The following is a 20,820-nucleotide window of genomic DNA, read 5'->3' as shown; positions in this document are numbered from 1 at the left end:
TCAGCTGTTTCATTTGCCACACAGTTCGCGGATCAATCGGATCGCGTAGAAATAAAACGAAAATAAAAATAATAAAAATTAAATACCAATAAACGCTTCGCAAAAACGTAACGTAACCGAATAAAAAGACGAGCGAGTGCATGTGCGTTTTTTTGCAACAAGTGCAAGAGCAATAGTGAAAGCCAATCAAGCGCCAACGCAAGGGCCATAAAGAGAGCAAAAGTGAAAATACAAGTTGATGCAATCGCAAAGTGCTGAGCAATAAACACAGCCCAAAGGCGCACACTTTACAAATATTCTATTAATTATTATTGGTAAGTGGAAAATAGAAATAACAATATGTAAAGCGTTTACATTTATGAACGCAACAAGTTGCGTCCGCCCCCAACTCCCGCTCATAAATCTGTGTGTGTACACACTGGCTATGTATTTTGGGCCATGTTTCGTGTAATTTCTTAACCTGGCTGGCACTTTACATTTTATTTTAATTATGTATTTTTTTTATCTATTATTGCGTAGCGCTGCTGCCAATGTCACCTGTTTTTATGTACTTGCTCTCTCGCTCGCACGCACACAGAAACAAAACACACACACAGACGATCTGGCTGGTTTTTATCTTGTTGTTGTTGCCGTTTTTTGCCGTTAATACAGCAGCGTCGTCGCTGTTGTCGCTCTCTACGTGTCTCTTTCGCACACTCATGCTCTTCTTTCACTGTGTGTGTGTGTGCTTAAGTGCGCGTACATACATACGTACATTTATAAGCGAGCATGTATGTATATGTGTATAGGTATTTTTTTATGAATATTTCCGCCCCCGCCCCATTCGCAAATGATAACACACAAAACTCAGACAGGGCCCGGGCTTGGAAACGACGGGGTCCGACGTGCAGGGTCCGGCCCATTGCCTATTTGCCATAATGGCCTTAATTCTTATGAAAATATTTAAATACATGTGTGCCCTAGTACGCATGTATTAGTTGTTATATTTTTCCTCATAATTTCTAATCTAAAAGTGCAAATATTGATTTTCTATGTATGTGCCAGAGTTTTCAACATGCTTTTATCAATGGCCCTCATTGTTTTTTTCCATATACTTTTTTTTGCCTAATTTCGGCGCATACAGGTGCCAGTGTTGTCAGTGGACGAATAGTAAGAAGTTTCGTGTAAATGTAAAAATATTTGTATGTGATTTTTGATAGGTTTATGAAATAGGAGCACGATGTAAATATATAAGATTTTGTTGTTATGTTCGATGAGTTTTGTTAAGATGTCTGACTACTTTTGGATTCCCGGGGAAGCTAACTTAGTGATAGTTATAAGATTAGGCATACGCTGACATATAAACTTAATGCAATAAAAAACATGGTCCTTTGCTGGTGCATTAATCGTTAATTTTCGCTAATTGTCATCTCTATGCATTTTTTTTTTACATTTCGCAATTTGCACCAGCCACAGCGTTGTTTGTGTTGTTGTTATTTCCATTTTACGTCTTTGTTTATATGCGACGTTGTTGTTATTGTTGGGGCTGCTCTCGCGCTAGGCTCTTTGTTGCTGTTATTGCGGGAAATTCCCTGCATATTTACACACACATATGTAAAACTATGCATACGTATGTATGTATACAGTTAATAGTTTGAACTGTATACGCGATGTTTGCAATCGGCCTGACTTCATGAGCCCCTTGGCTTATCAATATCGTTGGAAATGTCAAAAAATAAAAATAAAAAATATTATTAAAAAAGATTCAAAATTGTCGCCGAGCACGAAAGCGTTTCCCAGGCTCGCGACGATAAGCGGCAGCCCCACCTGCCAGCAACCCCTCCCAGTTCCGCAGCACCCTATGCTAATTGTCATTTATTTATTTTTTACGCCAAAATGAACATCGTCTAAATATAACTCAAATTTTTGTTGCCTTTGACTCCGCGTTGATTATTTGCACATTTACGAAAAACCAAAGAACCAAGATAAAAATAAAAATTAAAAAAAAAGTGAAAGAGAACAACAAATGTTCATGGATAAATAAATAACCCGTATTGATGTCTGTATGCGGCATAATCGCTTTTATTCTCGCACAGCGCCCAAGTAATTTTCAGGCAGGAGCAGGACAGGAGATTCGAACCACGTTTCTTCTGTCTTGTTTCCAATTTGAAATTCGCGCTAATGACGTCAGTCAAGGCCTGACGTCTGCAGAAAATTCCGCAAAACGCCTCTTCAAATTATTGGCAAGCAGCGGGCGCACAAAAACAAAAAGAAAAAAAATTAAAAAAAAAGAAAGAAAAACAAAAAATACAAAATAGAAAATATAAAATAAAATTATTCTCGTTCCATTTTTGCGTGTTGTTTCCATTTCATTTCATGTCTGCATTTGATTTATAATATTTCGTTTATACTTATACATTTTTTTCATCCTAATTTTTTTTATTTGTATTTCATTTTTTTTTTGTACGTTCCCTACACAAAGTGAAAGTTGTTTTCCATGTAGTATAGCACTGTTATCTAGTTATATTCCATCTAGTTTTTCTACGCATTGTCTTCGGCCGACCCGTATGTTTTCTGTTTCAGAATTAAGTGTCTCGAATGAACAGCAAGAGAATGCAGCAAGGGGTAGGCATTATTTTTCGTTTTATTTTTTGTGTTCAAAGATTTTTTGTTTCATATTTTTATTTATTTATTTTTTGACAAGGCAGACAACTAGATTTCCGGTCAATGCATTGATACTTCAAATAGTCGGCCTTCGAAGACTGGCAATATAGTAATCTACATAAGCATATCTCTTTAATGTGGATTGCTTTATTGATAAAAATAGACATGAAATGGTTTTGATGATAAAACAACGGCAATAAACGTAACTTTACAGTTCATTTCAAAGGGCTGCTAATCTATTTTTATGTGTTTTGATAAGCTCTCAAGAATAGATTGGCTTCAAAGATGTTCTACGTTTTGATTTTAAACGCTAACTGATCCAGGCTTTTATATTAAATGGTTATTCTATTATATATAGCTTGTATCTAATATAGCATAACATCAACATTAGCTATAACATTTAATTTAACATTTATTTAAAATCTGCCTATATGCTAGTTAGGGAAAAACACCAAAATAACAAAACATTAGATGCTCAACTTTAAAATCTGCTGATTGGCTGCTCGGAAAACCGAAAATAACATAGCATTTACATTTATGTTACCAGAGACTTTAACATTAATATTTTATACATTATCTAAAACAACCTATATGCTGAATGGGGATAAACCCAATTAACATCAGCTGATCAACTTAAAAGTCTGCTGATCGACTGCTCGGAAAACCCAATAACACACTTAGTTTTTCCTTTGGCTTTTTTTATGTAAATATTGCGAAAAGCACGCGAAGCGCCGCCAAAGTTTGCACAAAAGCATTTTAATGAATGGAAATTTTGTTCCGTCCAATTACAAGAAGATTCGTTCCGATCCGAACCGAGCCGCATCCACCATAAAACTTATATGTGTTCCCATAAATTTAATTACTTTGTAAACTTTTTTTCTGTTAATTTGTGCATTTTTGTGTTTCTCTTTTTTGCGCTCTTAGCACAAGTTTTATGTTTAGGCGTGTGTCAAAAACCATTCGGTTACCTGAGCATATTATATATAGTATGTATATACTCTCTGTTTCTTTTATATACTAGCTGCACTTTTTGACGTCGATTTCCTTTCCGAGATGAAGACTCGTGCATATCTCGTATATCTCACAGATATATACATATATGTATATACGTATATACATATATAAATATTTGTATATATGTGTATCTATTGCATATATCGCGCTAATTGTGAAGGTCGTTTACGTCTGCAGTCGTTCGCATGTTTGTGTCTGCGCTACACCCTCGCTATAAGCCACACGAAACTGGCAAACAAAACGCGAATACGAGAATTAATTGAAATTCAACAAATTTTCATTAACACCGCCGCCGCGCCTTCCATTCTCACTCTACACAGTAAACCCAAAAAAAAAAGAACCGAAAAGAAAATTGATGTGTTTAAATTTGTGCCGATCATGTTATACACTTTGTAGGGTATTGAAAAAGTAAGCATTGCAAGAGATAAGAAAATATCTTATTTTAAATATTAACAGTAGCGTGCTGGGCAAAGCCCGAAGCTTAAAGTTCGAACCCCTCCGAGAAAACTAAATATTTGAGCTTAAATTCGATATACTTTTCAAAGCCAAACTTTTCAGGCCAAGCGTCGTTACAAAATTTAAGGTTCGAAACTACAGAAAAAAATAAATATTTGAAGCGTATTCAAAATTCGATATACTTTTCGAATACACGCTCATTTTTTTGGCTGGCGTTCCGTTCATTCCCTAGCGTCAAGAAGTAGCTGCAAAATTTTGGATTGGAATTTTATGGAACGAAAAAGAGAGACGATTTTTTTTTATAATTTTTGCCAAGCATTTATTGTTTATTTCTGCTACCTATTTTTTTAAATTGTGAATTTTAATTGCTGCTTAATTTTGAGTTTTCTCGCATTTTTCGTTATGTTGTTATCATGTTTGCTTTTGGGGCAAACTTTCAAATAAACAAATTCTGGAATATGTATATGTGTGTGTGTCTAATTCGTGCGTGTGTGTGTGCGACTATAAACAAATCTTGACTGTTCGCTCTGGATATAAAAATATAAATATTATTTATGCCTGTGGCCATTTTAATGGCGCCATGTTTAATGTGCCATATCCAAATTTAATGCCAATGCTTTATTGTTAATACGTTTTTTGTGCATAAATGTTTGATTTTTATTGCCATACTCGTATATTTCATTTTTCATTTGCGTGTGTTCGTGTGTATGTGTATGAAGTTTATTATTTGTTTTTATATATTTTGTCAGTAGTTGTTTCTATTTCTCCAAAGCACATCAAGAGCTCAGGTGAGCCGCAAATCCCGCCCGATAAAATCGCGAGGGCCGCTCCAATACTTATTCAATTAATTTCTATTTAATCCTTGTGTTGATGTCTGCGATTAATTTTCACATGTCTGGCTATAAAGTGCCCACATACATATATATTTAATAGTTTTCTGCGAGACATGTTATTTTGATTTTTAATTAATTTCATTCTTAAACAACTCTTTCACCTCGCATATAATTTATTTTCTGCTCATTTGTGTTTTGATACCCTGAACCCATTGAGCTTAGCCAAAAAGGATATTATAGTTTTGCGAGAACTTATGTAACAGGCCAGAGAAAGTTGCGCCGAACCCAAAAAGTTATATATTCAACGATCTCAGAGACTAGAGCTGAACTTTTTCAATATTGAACTTGGATTATCCAAGTCAAAGAAAAATATCGAGTTTTTTGAGATTTCGTCCTATTTTCACGTTATCGATAAAAATCGATATAGACATTCTGAGTATCGGAGCTATTAATATCTAGGGAAACAAATTTGGACTGTCAGATACTTTGGAGTATATCCAGATATATATGTTTTGGGGGAAGCTAGAAGGATTGTGACAGCAGCTTCGCGCTGGGTGCAGGGTATCTCCCGGTCGCTATTTTCCAACTAGAGCAATATTTGTTGTTATTTTGCTAGATTTCAAAGATTTCATTCAATTTTCGATGCTTTTGTGCAACACCCACACAAAAGTTTATTTTTAAGAAATTTATAAGAAAAACCAAAAAGAGAGCGAGACTAGAGGGTGAGAGAGAGAGAAAACATATTCAATACAAGTATAAAATAATTATTTTCCTTTACGCTGTGTTTGACTGTGTGCGTGTGTCAAAAATATTGAATGATTTAATTGATTCGTTTCAGTTGATCTTAATTTCGCCGTCTGCACTATAAATAATACTGCCCGACTTGGGCCGCAGATTAAAAGTCGGTTATGTGGCTTTATTTTGCGAATATCGCTTGCGATATTTCATACGATATTTTTAGTTTTCGCATTACGCATACGTCACATGGTTCAGTCGAGTTTGAGGAGGAAATTACAATTTGTTATTTGTTATTTGAGGGCATTCATTCGGTTCAAAAAATATTGTATATGCTCTCACAAATACATAGACACACACACACACGTGTGTGAGTTTTGTATGTTTCGAATTATTTTGAATATTTTCGAAATTCAGTTTATCGCTGGCATTTAAAGCGTGCAAACGCGTCTGAAAACATTTGTGAAAACTGCGGGAAAATCCGTTTTGATAAAGAATTTTTCTGCATTTTAAAATAAATATCTTTATATATATGTGCATATATACATTAGCTGTGCCGTATAAATTCGTAACTGAAATGTGCGTAGAAACGTCCAGAAAGCAGAGTTTTAAATAAATTTGTGAAATAACTTAACAATTAACTGAATATGCAAAACGTACACAGAAATACAAACCAGATGCCTATAATGGAATATACAACTAATGGAAAACTGGCAATTTTCATTAAAAACATTATTTGCAACAAGCAAATTATAAATAAATAAGAGAAAACTTTAAAAGCCAGCAAAAGCTGCAATTACTTCGTTTGGGGGTACCCCAAACTTAAGCTTTAAGCAAAATAAATGTAAATTATGTTAAAACGAATGAGCTATATTTAGAAAAAAAGCTCGAAAAATTGTATGCTGGAGCTAAAAACGAAGCACGACAACTGAAAAAAATCAAAGCTTTAAAAAATATATAAAAAATATAAATATAAAACGGTTAAAAATAAATATAGTTAAGAAATTTAGAACTTGTTCGCTAAATATAAAAAACATCATCAATCAAAATAGTAAAAAGCAGACTTCGCATTTTCAACTGCAAAACAAAATTCCACTGTTTGATCTAAATCAAAATGTAAGTGATTGCACTGTGCTAAAGTTAATTATATTTATACGCCTTAATCAACTTTTGATAAATTGTTGCCAATTTCCATAAATCAATGTGCTGTATCACATATTTGCATCCATCTCTATCGATATGCCAGTATATGCTCAAGTATACATTTTTATTAATAATATTATTTTATCCATGAATATGCACAAAATGTGCTCTATTTTTCATTCTGTATCTAACTCGGCTATATACAGTATATATATTTATGTCATCCTTGACACTGTCCTACAACAGCGGCACGCGATATCAAGATTTAGCTAATACGACTCTTCTAATTTTTCACTCTTAATATTATTATTTATGTATGTGATTTGTTTTTTTTTAACCTGAGCAATTTTTTATGCAGTCTATTGTGTCATAAATATTTTTAAATTTTCTCTGTCATTTGTTTATCGTTTTCGGCGCTTAAGCAAATTGTTTGAAGCTCTTTGATTTTCGTGATTTTGTGATTTTCTTGATTTTTGCCAGGTTCTTTTGCATTGAATTTGCCGACTTAGTCGCTGTGCTAAATCTGGCTATGACGATTGGTGGTTGACGTTGGCTCTTCCTGTGCCTCTCATTGTTTTCCATTTGCTAATTGAATTAGCTTTGAAAATGCTTGTGAAATGCGCCAACTAAAATCGAAATTTAATTGCAGGTCTGCAACTGTGACAAATGATGGCCTAAAATGGCGGCTACACCACCAATACCGCCCGGAGCAAATAATTTCCAACTAAATGGCAATCCTCCCCAGCACCAGCAGCAGCAGCAACAACAAACGAACCACACAACAAGCAACAACAACACGCCCGCCATAGTCGAGGCACTGCAGCAGCACTTTCAATTCAAGGCACTGCTCAACGCCGACGAGGATCAGCAGCAACAGCAACAACACCAGCAACAACACCAGCAGCAGCAGCAGCGAAACAACAACAACATCAACAACATTAGCCGCAGCAGCAGCTATGAGCAACTGGAGGAGTCAGAGTGCCGGCCAAAAGCAAAGCTAAGCTGCCAGTGCACCAACATAAGTATTATGCATTTGTTTCATGAGATGAAACAGGAGTTTCCCACGCTGCCGGATGCTTTGGTGACGCAATGCGTCAATGAGAATTGCCATCAGCGCGACAATTGCATACAAATGTTGAAAAAGGAGCTGGTGCTGCATCCCTCACCCGTGCAGTCGTATCCCGCCAAGGTGGTGCAACAGCAACAGCATCTGCAGCAGCGTCAGGTCAAGCCGCCCACGCCCCTGAAGCCCTCACGTGCTGCGCCCACACAGCCGCCCGTTGGTAATGGCACGTCTGAGACGCCGCCAGGCATGCCCATTGCACGTCCGCGCCCAACGACGTTGAATTTGCCGCGTCAGCTAAACGCACAGCTGCAGCAGAAGATACAACAGCGACAGCAGCAGCAGCAACAACAGCCGCAGCGACAACAGCTGACGCCAAGCGCGCAGTACAAGCCGCTGCGTCGCGCGCCACCATTGCCGCCGCTGCCACCCAAGCCGCAGGCAGCTGTCTCGCTCCAGCAGCAGCAGCAACAGCAGCAGCAGCAACTGATGAGCAGTTTCTCCAATGATTCCTCCTGTCTCACCAGTCCGCTCAGCTCCAGCGAGTCGGAACTGTCGCTCAACGTCTCCTTATCATCGCCAACGACAGCAACCACAACGGCGGCAGCGGTGGCGGCAGCAGCTGTTGCTGCTACTGCGACGCCAGCAGCGCTGCCCGCCTCACCAGCTACTGCGCAGTTACGCTCACCCGTACGACATCGCTCAGTTATAACGCTACAGCCGGAGCCGCCGTATGCGCGAGAATTTCTTAACAACGCGGTCACCATTTCGCCAGCCCCAACGCCGCCATCGCCCACATCCGGCGCGAGCACGCCCAGCGGTCGCAAGAGCTTCACCTCGCTAAATCTCACGCTGCGCCAGCCGCAGGTCAGCAGCAACGGCGCTGCACCCTCCACCATAGACATTACGGCCGGACCGGCGCCCAGCGGCAACGGCAGCAGCGGCATCACCTATTCGAGCAGCAGCTTCGATGCGCGTCGCGGCACCCACAAGAATTTCCAGCTAACGGTCACCGACGAAGGCAGCGTCTTCAGTGCCGGCTGTGTGCGTCCGCAGGCGCCGCTATATGCGCCCTGTCCGCCGCCACCAGTGCTGGCCACCGATGGATCAACGCCGCCGCCAGCAGCTACTCCGACGTCACGACAACTGCAGCTGCAACTGCAATTGCAGGAGCAGGCAGCAGCAGCAGCTGCTGCAGCAGAAGCATCAGAGATGCCTGAAGTATTTCCATATCCCACTCAGGCGCAGAACCATGTTGTTGCCTCCAACTACAACAACAACCATCTGCACAACATCAGCAACAGCAGCGACAACAGCCCCAGCGTCACACACATGCCCCTCTACGAGGGCGTTGTGCCCGAATGCGATCGAGAAGGTGAGTCGAATCATTGAGGTGGGGACAGGTATATCGTCATCGGCAAGTGTCGATATGCCGAGTCATATGAAATCATTTTATCGCCCATTCAGTTCTAATATACAAGCATATTTGGCAGTCGCAAAAGTAAACGGAGGTTACTGGTTCAAATCTCTGGCTAGATGAGCGCTCTTAGCCACAGTTATTCAATATAAATTAATTAGTATTAAGTTCTCAATACAACTTTTAAATAAAACTTGTAACTGATTAATGGCCGAAGGTTTGAACCAGCATTCTCTTTTAGTTCCTTTTTGTAAAGTTATCTTTTAATATCATTGTTTCTTTGCTTGCTTTAAATACTTCCTCACCATTTCCTTTTAATGTCACGTAACATATTTATTTAAAAGTTTTCAACTTCTAACAGATAACAGCCGTTATGTTAGTATATTACAAAAATCAAATATGATTAGAAATAACCCAGCCGTACCCCCAATTATAGTTAGACCTCAGTGTTTCGCATGTCTGAAATCGCCTGTTATCTACGTCGTTATTTTGTTTCTGTTTCTCCGTAGGCTTTATTTATAGGGGGATTTTTTTTCTCTCAATATAGAATCGGCCTAATCGCGCAAGCCAGTCTCGTTGCCGGCCCTTATCAGGCCATTCTGTTTACAACTGATAACAAATTGAATTACGCCCCAAATATTGCGCTCCGCGAAAAATGCTCGTTGTGAAATGGACAGCTTTTAAACATATATTTACCTTGGTGAAACCAAAAGAATAAATGAGCTAATTGTCATTACAAAAGAAGCTCAATCGTATCTAAAATACATATACCGATTCATTATCAAGATTCGGTATTGTGTTAAATGAGGGCCTTAATGCTAGAGATGGATGTTTATCGATTTTTGGATAATGGGCTAAAATTATCATACACGAGGAACTAATTCCATACTTCAAGTCCAAAGCTGAAGGTCCGATTGTAAGTCCCAACCTTCAGCCTTTAGATCCCTTTAGTCGCCTCTTACGACAAGCGGAGATGTACTGTGATGGTATTCTATTGCTCGCCTACCACATGGGCTTGATAAATGTCTATGAGTAAACATACATATCAGGTTAAGTCCTGCCTTTAGACAACTAAGCTTGTTAATAGCATGCCAAATCTTCAAAATTATTAAAAACTAATTTCAGCATATTTCTTGCTCTTTAGAATATCTTAAAATTTTCCATTTCATTAAAATTGTTCTATAAAATTAGTCTTATGATTTTAAGTAGTATTTTCTTAATTCATTTTCGACATATAAATAATATCGGCTGACTTAACTGTCAGCGAATAGAAAAAATCAGCCATAATATAAATTATAGATAATACCCAAATAATCTTCTCATGCATCTTACAATTATCATGCTTTGCGTTTTCCTTTTCGATTGCTGCATTATGTCCACCCTTCGGCAATACAACAGATAGCTTACCTATATATCCAATTTACCTAGCTATATATGAGGTAGATATGTCTTATAATATGGCGCGCCCACGCTTCAATATATATGTATGTATATGTATATAATACCTAGAGTCCGGCACATTATATTCTGTTGAAATGTCTCTTGTCTGGTTTCTTTGGCCTTTGTACATTTCATCTCATTTGTTACTATTTCGTTTCATTTCGTTTCGTTTCGTTTTGTATTTTACTCAAATATATATTTTTTGAATGTGCCTCCTCCACCAGCTGCGCATCTGCCGGTCACCCCTACCCGCCCTGCCGTCCACGATATTTTATTTATACAACAATTTTGCTCTTTCTCTCTCTCTCTTTTCCTTTTCTGCAATGTTATTGTTGTTGCGACTCGTTCAAGTTCAGGGCGAAAATGCGACGACGACGACGACAACAACAGAACCCAATTCCGAACCCGAATCCGAATCCGTATCGGAGTCCGAATTCCGAATTAGATCGTAAAAGGCGTTTCACTTGACACGTTAAGCATACGCAGCGTGGGAAGTCCAAATGCTTTTCTAATGCCATTCATGATAATGTGGCTCCGATCCTAATTATGAAAATTGTCGCGTTGAATTTTAATCACGAGGTTCACATATATTAAAAGCACTTAAGCATTTGTATATCCTCCCACTGAAGAAAGCATTTGCTATTAGCCAAGTATTTTAAAGGCGACAGTCAATCAAATTGAAATAACATTTACACTTATAATTTTGTATGCTATTCTCTTGGAATTCGGATCGCAATGGCCGCGTTAAAGAATTAATTTATCAATTAAAATGTCTGCAAAATACACGCAAATGACGTAAATTCGCTTTTAATATATATATATACGAATTTATGTCTATGCTGTCTCCTCCCTTGGCCCATTGCCCTGTTTGCTATTTCCGCTAGAAATCTATCAAAATGTCTAAAAATATTTGCCCGCTTTTATTTTATTTTATTTGAACTGTTTTTTTTTTTTCTATTTTTTTTAAGTTTGTTAAAATCAAATTCGAAAATCGTTTTCGCTGCTTATTTTCAGCAAAAATAAATTATTATTAGATTGATTTCTCGTGTGTTTGCGCATTTTGACTATATTTAAATTTGTTTATGAACTTTTAGCCAGCGCAAAAATGCGCGCCATTATTTTTAGCAACAAACAGAGTAATAAAATGTGAGCTACTGAGCCATATAAAAGACCGAAACGCACACACACACCTCATCTACATATATATGTATATATATATATATGCATAAATATATTTAAGTTAAGTAAATATACAATGCGTTAACGGTTCGATATTTTTGTCCAACTCTGCTTGCAGCGCATGCGGCGACCATTGAGCGGCAAAAGACGCGACGCGACAAGCTGGCGAATGCGCTGCGTGACAACAAGAAGCGTCTGCTTAGCCTGGAGCAGGAGATCAACATACTGACCGAACCGGTGCCGGTGGGCGAATCCGAAAGACTGGATAGAGATATCAAAAAACTAACTGAGGACTGTCAGCGGCTGCTCAATATGATCAATGGTAAGCATTTATTTGTATTTAACTGAAATTGATTTAAACATTAATCTCTGTCATTGCAGATCCCCAGCTGAATGGCACTGCAGCCGCATCCAATTCCATGAATCGTCAGCTATCGGCGCCTGCCGGGCCACAACAGCAGCCATTTCCACGACATCGCGCTGTACCTGGAAGCAGTCGCACTCAGGCACCGCCCAATTCGCTGCGACTGCATTCGGTGCCCGCAGCGCCGACACAGTCTCATCTAGATTTTGTGCAACATCACAGTAGTGCGCCCAGCTCAGCCTGCCTGACGCCGCAACAGCAGCAGCAACTGCAGCTGGAGCTGCAGCCGCCGCCCACCTATGCACAATACTGTCAGTTTCAGCAGTTTCTGCAGCAGCAGCGAGCAGCTGCAACGGCGGCAGCGACAGCATCAGCAGCAGTTCAGCAGCCACGTGTCAGTCATATCAATCAGGAGGAAGAGGAGGAGTCCCTGTCCGAATCGGAGGTGGACGAAGGCGAGGAGCCACTGGATATGTGGGCCTGCAACTTGTGTACATTCCGCAACCATCCGCAATTGAATATTTGCGAAGCCTGTGAAAATGTTAGGATCCAGCCGGGTATGATACGCATTGTGCATAGCAGCAGCGCTGATAATGCCACGGCCACGCCGACAACAACAAATACAGCCGGCGCTGGCCTAGAGACCGATGCCAATCGGCAGCAGCCATACGCTTTGCACACGTGATTGATTGATCGACTGATAAAATAGAACGCACGATCAATTAATCGATCGCTGGCTTGCCTGTTTGTTATCATTGATAAGTGTACTAATTATCAAGGACCCAAGCTATGTTCTATATATACACATATATATACAACCCAAAGTTTCTCTAACATGCATTGGCTTGCGCACGTTGTCTGCATGTTGGCAACTTTGAAACTGTGATAGCATATTTAAATTAGTTTCCAGTTAAGCAAATTAATTGAAAAAGTCAAGGCACGCATGCAGCCTCTATAAGTATATACATATAAATAAATGCACTAAATTACGAACCGAAATAATTGCTCGTTTCAAAAGCACGACAAATCTGAATAAAACAAAAAAATATAAAACGAAAACATATACGAAACAGATAAATGGAAATAATTAAAAGTTACATTAACCTATTTAACCTATATATTCACATATAGTTAATGTTTAATTAATATTTATGTCAATGCATATGCCTCATTATCTGTTTTATTGATAGCGCCTGTATTACTAAGCAAACAAAGTTTATTATTATTTTAAGCAGCTTGCATAAATAAAGAAGTTATTTAAATATTTACACAATTCCTTGTTGTTGTTGTTGTTAATAATAATAATCAATTTAAATATATACTTATTACAATTGTTTTATTGCAGCGCCGATTCTTAATCGTGAGGACATACATATAACGCTTTCACCCGGCGAAAATCGTAAGAATTTTTATTATTTTACTTAATTCTCATAATTATTATGGCATTCTATTCATAGGTATTATACACTCTTGGATACTATCGTGACAATCGGCGAAATTCTAGCAATCAAAACTAGACAACACACTTGAAGTGTAACTTTCTATTTATTAAACTTAATTAATTTTCTTTTGTATTATATTTGCAAACGCTGCTGGCAGCGTTTTTTGTATATAGATGCGTAACATATTTTGTATGCTGTTTGTTAATTTTCTGACTTAAGAATCGAAGACTTTTAGTAGAACAACTGTATATTGAAACTAGTGAATTTAAGTCATAAATTGTGTACATTATGTAAATATAGAAGAAATTTTGTTAGGTTTTCTACAAGAAACACAGCAAATATCAAATATGGAAATATTTTGTTAAGCTTTGCTAAAAAATATTTAAAAAAAAAACGTTATAATTTCCGAAATTAAAGTGCGAGTGAGAAAACATTTGGACGCTGTTTTATTTATAATTTGAATTATCGATAGGTGACTGTGATTACATACACTTGCAGCTTTTCATAGGTGAGTACAAAATTTGACCGTTGTATTTAATGGTTTCGATTAGTGCGCGAGTAAACGTAATTATAGAGCTGTTTATAAATTAACAGCTTGCCGGGAAATCAAAAATGTAAATATATATTTTCATCCGCTATCGATATAAGTACATAGGTCCGAAAGCTAGAGATGAGCGATAACAAGTACCCGATAACCTAAGTATCGTTTAACTCTATCCGACAGACGTATCAAGAACAATTTCGTGCAACTGCAAGAATCAACAAAAGGCAGAGCGCATATGCTGTGGGGGCCCTCCATCGTATCAGGAAATTCTACAGTATAAGTAGCTGTGCTTCAATTGTCGTAGTAGAATTTAAAGCAGAAAAAATGAGCGCTATTCAAAATTTTTTAAATATACGTGGCTCACGTGCTTATAGAAGGGTCAACGATTGTCTGCCGACGCACAAAACCTATTATTTTCAGGGCGATGAAGTCTACACCGAGGACAACATATTGGTGAAGAAACTTTTTTTGTATAAAATAGCACCAGGGGTAAGCGATTGGCAATAAATTCATATTCTTTGAATATTCAAGATAACCGAAATTTCCTGTATTAGCTATCGCCCAAGCAATTGAGAGCCTATTTCAATACCTTCGGACGCGTTGAGCACTTGCATCTCTTTGGGAAGGCCACCAACCATTTCGCCTCCAAGGCCTCAAATGATAGGCCAAAAACAAAGAGTGGCTTTGTCGTCTTCGCAGATCCGCGTAGTGCTGCCAAGTAAGTGAATCAATTATGCTACACACATCTAAAATAAACGTTGTGCCTTGCAGAGCACTGCGTCGCAAATTTCACAATGTGAACAAAGAACGTCTATCCGTGCAGCCCAGCGATAGCTGGCATCAGCCAGACGCCAATGGCATACCACGGAAGCAGTTATCGTCCGATCCCAACGAGCCGCCGGCTGCCATTCTAAATCTGAATGATCATTGCTTGGATTATATAGTGCGACTACTGGCACTGCCCGATCGCATTCACTTTGCGCGCACCTGCATCCGTTTTCGAGAGATCTATAAGCAGGCGTCACCAGCCTTAGATAAATGCGTGAAATTTGAAGAATTTGCAGACATGACTATGTGGGATGTGCGTGATTTCTTTGTGCTGTCCGGTCGTCATGTTCGGAAGATTGAGGGCATTATACCACAGCGCCATCGCCAGCGTCTGGGCGAATTTCTGGGCGCCCACTGCACAAATCTAACTACTATGCGAATTACGGCCAATAAGTTGACCATTCGCACTATGTACAAGATCTTTGGCAAGCTGACCCAGCTGGAGAGCCTGCAATTGCGCGGTTGCGACTTGCGTAATGATGCTCTGCTTGCACTAAAGCATTTGTCACAGCTCAAGATACTCGATCTGTCTAACAATGACAAGTTGACTGGGCAAAATATGAATCGCTTGCCGACAAGCATTGAGTCGCTGACACTGACCAGTTGCACTGGACTGCAGTCGAAACTATTGCCCCGGGTTTTTAAGGCACTTAAACAGCTCAAGGAGCTGCACATAAAGGGTGTCTATACCATTGGCTCGGGCTTTAAGCAGCTGGTCAACAGTCAGCGCTCCAATACGCTGGAAACTATCTCAGTTAGCAATGGACTCTGCTTTGGACTGACTAATCAATACGAGCACATTGCTAAGCTGCCCAGCCTCAAGAAGCTGACTATCCACAGTCATGAGGAGAATGCAAAACTACGCCCCGACCTGCTCACGTGGCTGGTGGAACACAGGTCCGAGCAACTGGTACACTTTGAAACACGCGGTCAGAACTGCATCAATTCGGAGATGGTTTCACAAATAAGCAAACTACGCGCACTGCGCACGCTCATTGTACCCAACAACGATGCGATTAAAGATCGCGAAATGGAGGCTTTGAGCAGTCTGCATGAGCTGGAGGAGATCAATCTTAAGTATTGTTGCAATGTTAACAACAATACTGTGCTGCGCTTGATACTTTCCTGCCCTAAGCTTAGGGTGTTGCATTTAGAAAATTGCCCGCAGCTCACAGTAAAGCTACTATCCGATATTATTTTTAAAATGCGCTTACAAATTCGCCAAAAAGAAATCCAGCGTCAGCTACCAATCAAGCTTAGTTTATACGGATGCAACATTAACGAGGTGAACATGCAAAATCCAGACGTGGTTTCCAAGGACATAATTGATGCATCCTTTGTTCCACCCTCATCATCTGATCTTTGCTTCTTTGATCTATCCGATCTGTTGGTATTCGACGATGATATGTACTTTGGTTCAGACGAGCTAAACACAGAACATGATCATCGTTTGTATGATATGGGTTTCCTAAGCGATGATGACGATGACTTCGATTTTTCCGATGATTACGATGATTACGACGGGGATTTTGATGAATTGGATGGGTTTGACGAATTTGGTTACGATTTAGAAGATATGGATTATTCAGATATCGAGGATTATTGGGATAGTTTATAAACAGTTTAACAAAATTAATATTATATGCTAACACTTAACCAATATTTTCAGATATTGGGGATACTTCTAGTATATCCATTTACTGTAAATTTGTATTACATTAAATTTCGCCAAACATGATAATTATTATAATATATCAACAATATATCACTACGAAAAATATATTAATCTCGTTATGAAACACAAAACCAATTGTTGGTTGCATATTGTTAACATTCTTTATTATTTATATATTTATATTTTAATACATTTGTTTCACATAGTAAATTATGGTGTGCTTGCTTGTTTTTTAAAACCATCTCTAGACGCATTTCAATGTTGAAAACCTAAAATCGTTGTTTACTTTTCTATTCTTTTTTTTATGGTATTGTACGTTTAGTAATTACGTTAATTTCAATTTTGTTATCTCTTTTGTTACTTTGATTTAGCGCTAAGTCTGGCTTGGCTTGGTGTTTTTTTTTTTTTGGGCATATCTTAAACTTTAAATAGCAACATTTAATTGACTTTGGGGGAAAAATTGCACCAAAATTTAACAAAGGCAGGCAAAGAAAACAGTAAAGGTAAGTATATTTAACCTTAAATAAATTATTTTCTTTTGAATAGTAGTATTAACAATCTCATGAATGTATATTTAAAGCACAATTTAAATTTAACTAACGAATAAATAACTAGCAAAATAACACAAAATATAATACTTTGTTCAATGTGAGATTGAGAAGCTTAATAATAACGGCTTCTTTAGTTTAACAACAATAGAAAATGTTTGGAATTTTTTGCACTATATAAATATAAGTTGAAAAATAGTAAATGTTTTTCTTTTATAGATTTTGATAATAGAGTTCTTAGGAATTTTAAAAAACAATTGCATTTAATTTCATATTAAGGAGGAGATTCTTTATATCCGAATAAGTATTGATAAATATATAGTTATTTAAATATTTTGTTTTTTTTTTTTGTTCTGTTTAAAAGCTGAGCAAGTAACAAGGATAGATCATTTAGCTATGTATATCTAAATGCTGGGTGATTGGAATGCATTTTGTGGGTTACATGAGGCACACTGATCAAACGACATGGACTAAGCTAGGGCGCAATGCCCTTTCTTTCTAATATAATATGTATGTGTATATATGTTGTATACTTTATATGTATATTCTGATAAATTATTGTACTCTCTTGCATAATTTGCATATGTATTATGTATGAACTAAGTATGTAGTAATTGTCCAATTGCATTTGCTCTAAATGTTTATGAGTATTTGTTTTTAGTTTTTTTTGTGTATCATGATTGTTCTCTTGATTATGGGTTTTGTCTTTTCATTTTGGTTGCTGGCATTTAAGACCATCCACTTAGAGAGTTACCTCATGTTCCTCATCGAGCATTTCGACAAAGGCGCGCGGCACCAGGCCCTTCATCAGACCCTGCTTACCGTACATGTAGTCCTCATTTACAGGTGAGCATTCGGCGACAAAGATGACCTGCAAGTTCCGAGATCGAAAGGAGTTAGATGGGTAAACTATGAATAATTTAAACTGCTCACCTCGTTTGCGCTTAGATTCAATTCTGTGTGATCCTTGGCATCATAGGAGCACAGGACACGCGCGCGCTGCATTTGATCCGAGCTCACATTCAATTGCATGGACTGATTAGCTTTGTGGCCGGCACTGCTGCTGTTGTTGTTGCCAGGATTACGTGCTCCACCGCCCATGCCGCCGGCGGCACTGGACTTGGCGGCATCATGCAAATCGATCGGTGTGTAGGGTGTTGGGCCTCCCAAGCTGATGGAAGACGCAGAGGCAGAGAGTTTAAATGACTTGATTGTGGGTGAGTTTGTGGGTGTTGAGTTTGAATTGAATAGGTGCTACTACTGAAACCGTTTTGACCAAAAACAGAAGCAAACGACTCTACGATTTAACGACTATTTGATTAATGACAACCAATATTTAAGTTATGCCTAGTATTCGTATACAAATGTTAACCAAAGCTCGTTTCAATTTCGATTCAAGGCGTTAATTAAACTGTTGTTATTGCGCTTGTATCGAACTCTATCTCAAAGTCCTCCAGCAGATGCGTGAGCGTCTTGACCGGACCGATGTCAATGGTCTTATAGCCCTCAATATCATTATCATTGTCATAATCGTAATCGCTATCTAGTGCTAGTGCTAATGGAGTGGAATTGGTATCTGAATCACAGGAATGAGCCGAAGCTATGCTGGGAGGCCCGTCGACATCTTCGCTATTGATGCGCAGGCGTGGCTTCGCTGGCTGCATTCTGTAAGACCACAAAACAATACAAACCGAAAGGTCAACAACAACCAAAAGGTCACACACATGTAGACACAATGCCAACCACAGTGCAAGAATTGTTAAGTGCCACCTACTCAAGTACTCAAATTGCATATAATAACTAATACATATATGTAAAGAAAACAAATCTAAAAGGATCAGCTTATATCCATAGTAGAGCCCTGCATCGAGTCAATCGAGACGCGTTCCGGATGCTCAAACAATTATTTCGAGTCAAGACTAAAATTTATTCGGTTCGAGCTGTTTGATTTGCAGCCAATAATATTATTACCGATTAGATCGAACATGTTGGCTGACTCGTAAAAGTTCAAACTTTGTTTGAATGATTGTCTTCGTCTTGAATGAGTGATGAATCGTTAATTCGAGCAAATGATACAATTTAAGTTAACCGATGCAGGGCTCTCATAGCTGTTACTACTTACTTGGCCAGCTCGCGCTGCAGTTGATCCATGACATCGCCGCACTGTTTGTAGTAGCGCACCTGGGTCTGGATGAAGGCGTGCAGATGGCGCAAGTGCGATGCCTGCGATGTGCTGATGCCATCCAACAGCAGCTTGGTGATCTCCGATTGACGATCGAATTCGGCCTGAGCCACGCGCAGGTCGCGCTCCGCCTGTATAGGAACAAATTAATTGTTAGTAAAAGAAAATAAATATATATTTTGTAAAGCGTTTAAAATAGAGCATTGAATAGGCGCCTCTTTGGGCGATACCTGTTCCAAGGCAGCTTCTGGCGAAATGCCATCTTTCTATAAATTACACAAAACACATCCACATAGAGGAAAAGCAGCACAAAAGTGTAAAAGCAGAGGCGAAAATCTATAATGAGCTTAATGCGACAATTTTCATGCCGACCCACACTCACCGCCTGTTGACCCAGCATGCTGCGGGCCTTCTTCACGCGATTCTTGCACGCATCCAAGTCCAAGCTGCAAGCCACAGACACACACATTTATCATATATCTATCATAATCTTTGTGTGGCGTCATACTCACCGCTTCGTCTCCAGTATGCCGCGCTCCTTGCTGATGGTCTTCATTTCACCTTCTAGAAATTTACGCAACGGTTGCGTAAAGCATATGCCTGAGGTGGCAATGAAGTCGTGCTCGCACTGTCCCAACTTTTGCTCGGCCTGGCCCACTTTGATTAGTGCCTGGCCGTAGGGCATGTCCTGGCCAAAGTCGCCGCCCGCCTCAATCATGTCTAGCGCCAGATGCTCCAAGTTGCTGAGCCGTTTCGGTTTCGATTTCTCAATCTTTTCGAATATATAATCCTCGACGCGATTCTGTGGATTCGGTATAAGCACCGATTCGGTGTCGCGCACCAACTTCTCTGTCCATGTTTTGGTCACGTCGGCGCGTTCTGCTAGATTTTGAAAGTGTATATCATACTCGGTGCGCTCGGTGGTGCCCAATTTCTCCTCCGTTAGCTGGAAAAGGGCAAGGGTAAACGTAAAAAGTCAATCGCGTGCGCAAGGCCCAAAACGCCACCCACATCCACACCCACAGTCAGGCCCCAACCACAATTGTGGTTAGCTATTGAATAAGTCATGACTTACCTGGACCACTCGTGATATTGTGCTACCCGCCTCCTTGACCAGGTTCTTCATATTAAAATTGGGCAAGTTTATGTTCATTTTCAGGTGGAGTTAATTAATTCAAATTAGATTTTTTGCAAGCCAATTCTTGTTTGTATTTATCAATAGTCTAATAAGAAGCAGAGATGCCAAGCAATCGATGGCGAAGTACGTCCAACTATCGATTGTATTGCTAATTCTCTCCGAATGTACAACTATCG

General features: G+C 39.0%; 3 protein-coding genes across 7 annotated transcripts; 2 read left to right on the top strand and 1 right to left on the bottom strand.

Moving 5' to 3' along the window:
- Window positions 1–3: 3 nt before the first annotated feature.
- Window positions 4–14,075, top strand: Tab2 (TAK1-associated binding protein 2). 2 transcript variants are annotated; one of them, XM_064680115.1, is made up of 6 exons: window positions 4–314; window positions 7,474–9,262; window positions 12,042–12,245; window positions 12,305–12,844; window positions 13,633–13,686; window positions 13,745–14,075. In XM_064680115.1, exons 2-6 carry the CDS (start codon window positions 7,504–7,506, stop codon window positions 13,771–13,773), a joined length of 2,586 nt encoding a protein of 861 aa, XP_064536185.1. In that variant the 5' UTR covers window positions 4–314; window positions 7,474–7,503; the 3' UTR covers window positions 13,774–14,075. The 2 variants fall into 2 exon arrangements, with proteins under 2 accessions (XP_064536185.1, XP_064536184.1); XM_064680114.1 differs by lacking the exons at window positions 13,633–13,686; window positions 13,745–14,075 and having other exon boundaries at window positions 6–314; window positions 12,305–13,560.
- A 21-nt stretch (window positions 14,076–14,096) lies between these two features.
- On the top strand, window positions 14,097–16,907 carry LOC135426817 (uncharacterized). Its single transcript, XM_064680116.1, has 4 exons — window positions 14,097–14,237; window positions 14,454–14,762; window positions 14,828–14,991; window positions 15,045–16,907. Exons 2-4 carry the CDS (start codon window positions 14,598–14,600, stop codon window positions 16,717–16,719), a joined length of 2,004 nt encoding a protein of 667 aa, XP_064536186.1. The 5' UTR covers window positions 14,097–14,237; window positions 14,454–14,597; the 3' UTR covers window positions 16,720–16,907.
- Window positions 16,908–16,911: 4 nt separating this feature from the next.
- On the bottom strand, window positions 16,912–20,761 carry EndoB (endophilin-B). Of its 4 annotated transcripts, none has more exons than XM_064680120.1 (7): window positions 20,582–20,761; window positions 20,019–20,452; window positions 19,889–19,952; window positions 19,737–19,772; window positions 19,447–19,637; window positions 18,737–18,989; window positions 16,912–18,195 (listed from the first exon to the last, which is right to left on the bottom strand). In XM_064680120.1, the coding sequence occupies exons 1-7, from the start codon at window positions 20,657–20,659 to the stop codon at window positions 18,067–18,069; spliced, it is 1,185 nt and encodes a 394-aa protein (XP_064536190.1). In that variant the 5' UTR covers window positions 20,660–20,761; the 3' UTR covers window positions 16,912–18,066. The 4 variants fall into 4 exon arrangements, with proteins under 4 accessions (XP_064536190.1, XP_064536187.1, XP_064536191.1 ...); XM_064680117.1 differs by lacking the exon at window positions 18,737–18,989 and adding an exon at window positions 18,258–18,495 and having other exon boundaries at window positions 20,582–20,748; XM_064680121.1 differs by lacking the exon at window positions 19,737–19,772 and having other exon boundaries at window positions 20,582–20,758.
- Window positions 20,762–20,820: the final 59 nt, after the last annotated feature.

This window comes from Drosophila montana, unplaced genomic scaffold, assembly GCF_035044405.1.
Source record: "Drosophila montana isolate Dmon_TW-CO22-7 unplaced genomic scaffold, ASM3504440v1 contig_2081_1, whole genome shotgun sequence".
NCBI lineage: Eukaryota > Metazoa > Arthropoda > Insecta > Diptera > Drosophilidae > Drosophila > Drosophila montana.
Note: the sequence above shows the minus strand (reverse complement) of the source record. Positions and strands in the feature narration are given on the sequence as shown.

What these genes read in the sequence shown, in the direction of transcription:
- Tab2 (XM_064680114.1), top strand. Translation starts at nt 7,504, where the DNA reads ATGGCGGCTACACCACCAATACCGCCCGGAGCAAATAATTTCCAACTA. An exon ending in GCCCGAATGCGATCGAGAAG is followed by an intron (nt 9,263 to 12,041) that starts GTGAGTCGAATC and finishes CTCTGCTTGCAG; the next exon opens with CGCATGCGGCGACCATTGAG. An exon ending in GCTGCTCAATATGATCAATG is followed by an intron (nt 12,246 to 12,304) that starts GTAAGCATTTAT and finishes CTGTCATTGCAG; the next exon opens with ATCCCCAGCTGAATGGCACT.
- LOC135426817 (XM_064680116.1), top strand. Translation starts at nt 14,598, where the DNA reads ATGAGCGCTATTCAAAATTTTTTAAATATACGTGGCTCACGTGCTTAT. An exon ending in TGTATAAAATAGCACCAGGG is followed by an intron (nt 14,763 to 14,827) that starts GTAAGCGATTGG and finishes TTCCTGTATTAG; the next exon opens with CTATCGCCCAAGCAATTGAG. An exon ending in GATCCGCGTAGTGCTGCCAA is followed by an intron (nt 14,992 to 15,044) that starts GTAAGTGAATCA and finishes TGTGCCTTGCAG; the next exon opens with AGCACTGCGTCGCAAATTTC.
- EndoB (XM_064680120.1), bottom strand. Translation starts at nt 20,659, where the DNA reads ATGAACATAAACTTGCCCAATTTTAATATGAAGAACCTGGTCAAGGAG. An exon ending in GGCATACTGGAGACGAAGCG is followed by an intron (nt 19,953 to 20,018) that starts GTGAGTATGACG and finishes TGTGGCTTGCAG; the next exon opens with CTTGGACTTGGATGCGTGCA. An exon ending in CTGCAGCGCGAGCTGGCCAA is followed by an intron (nt 18,990 to 19,446) that starts GTAAGTAGTAAC and finishes GTGGTCTTACAG; the next exon opens with AATGCAGCCAGCGAAGCCAC.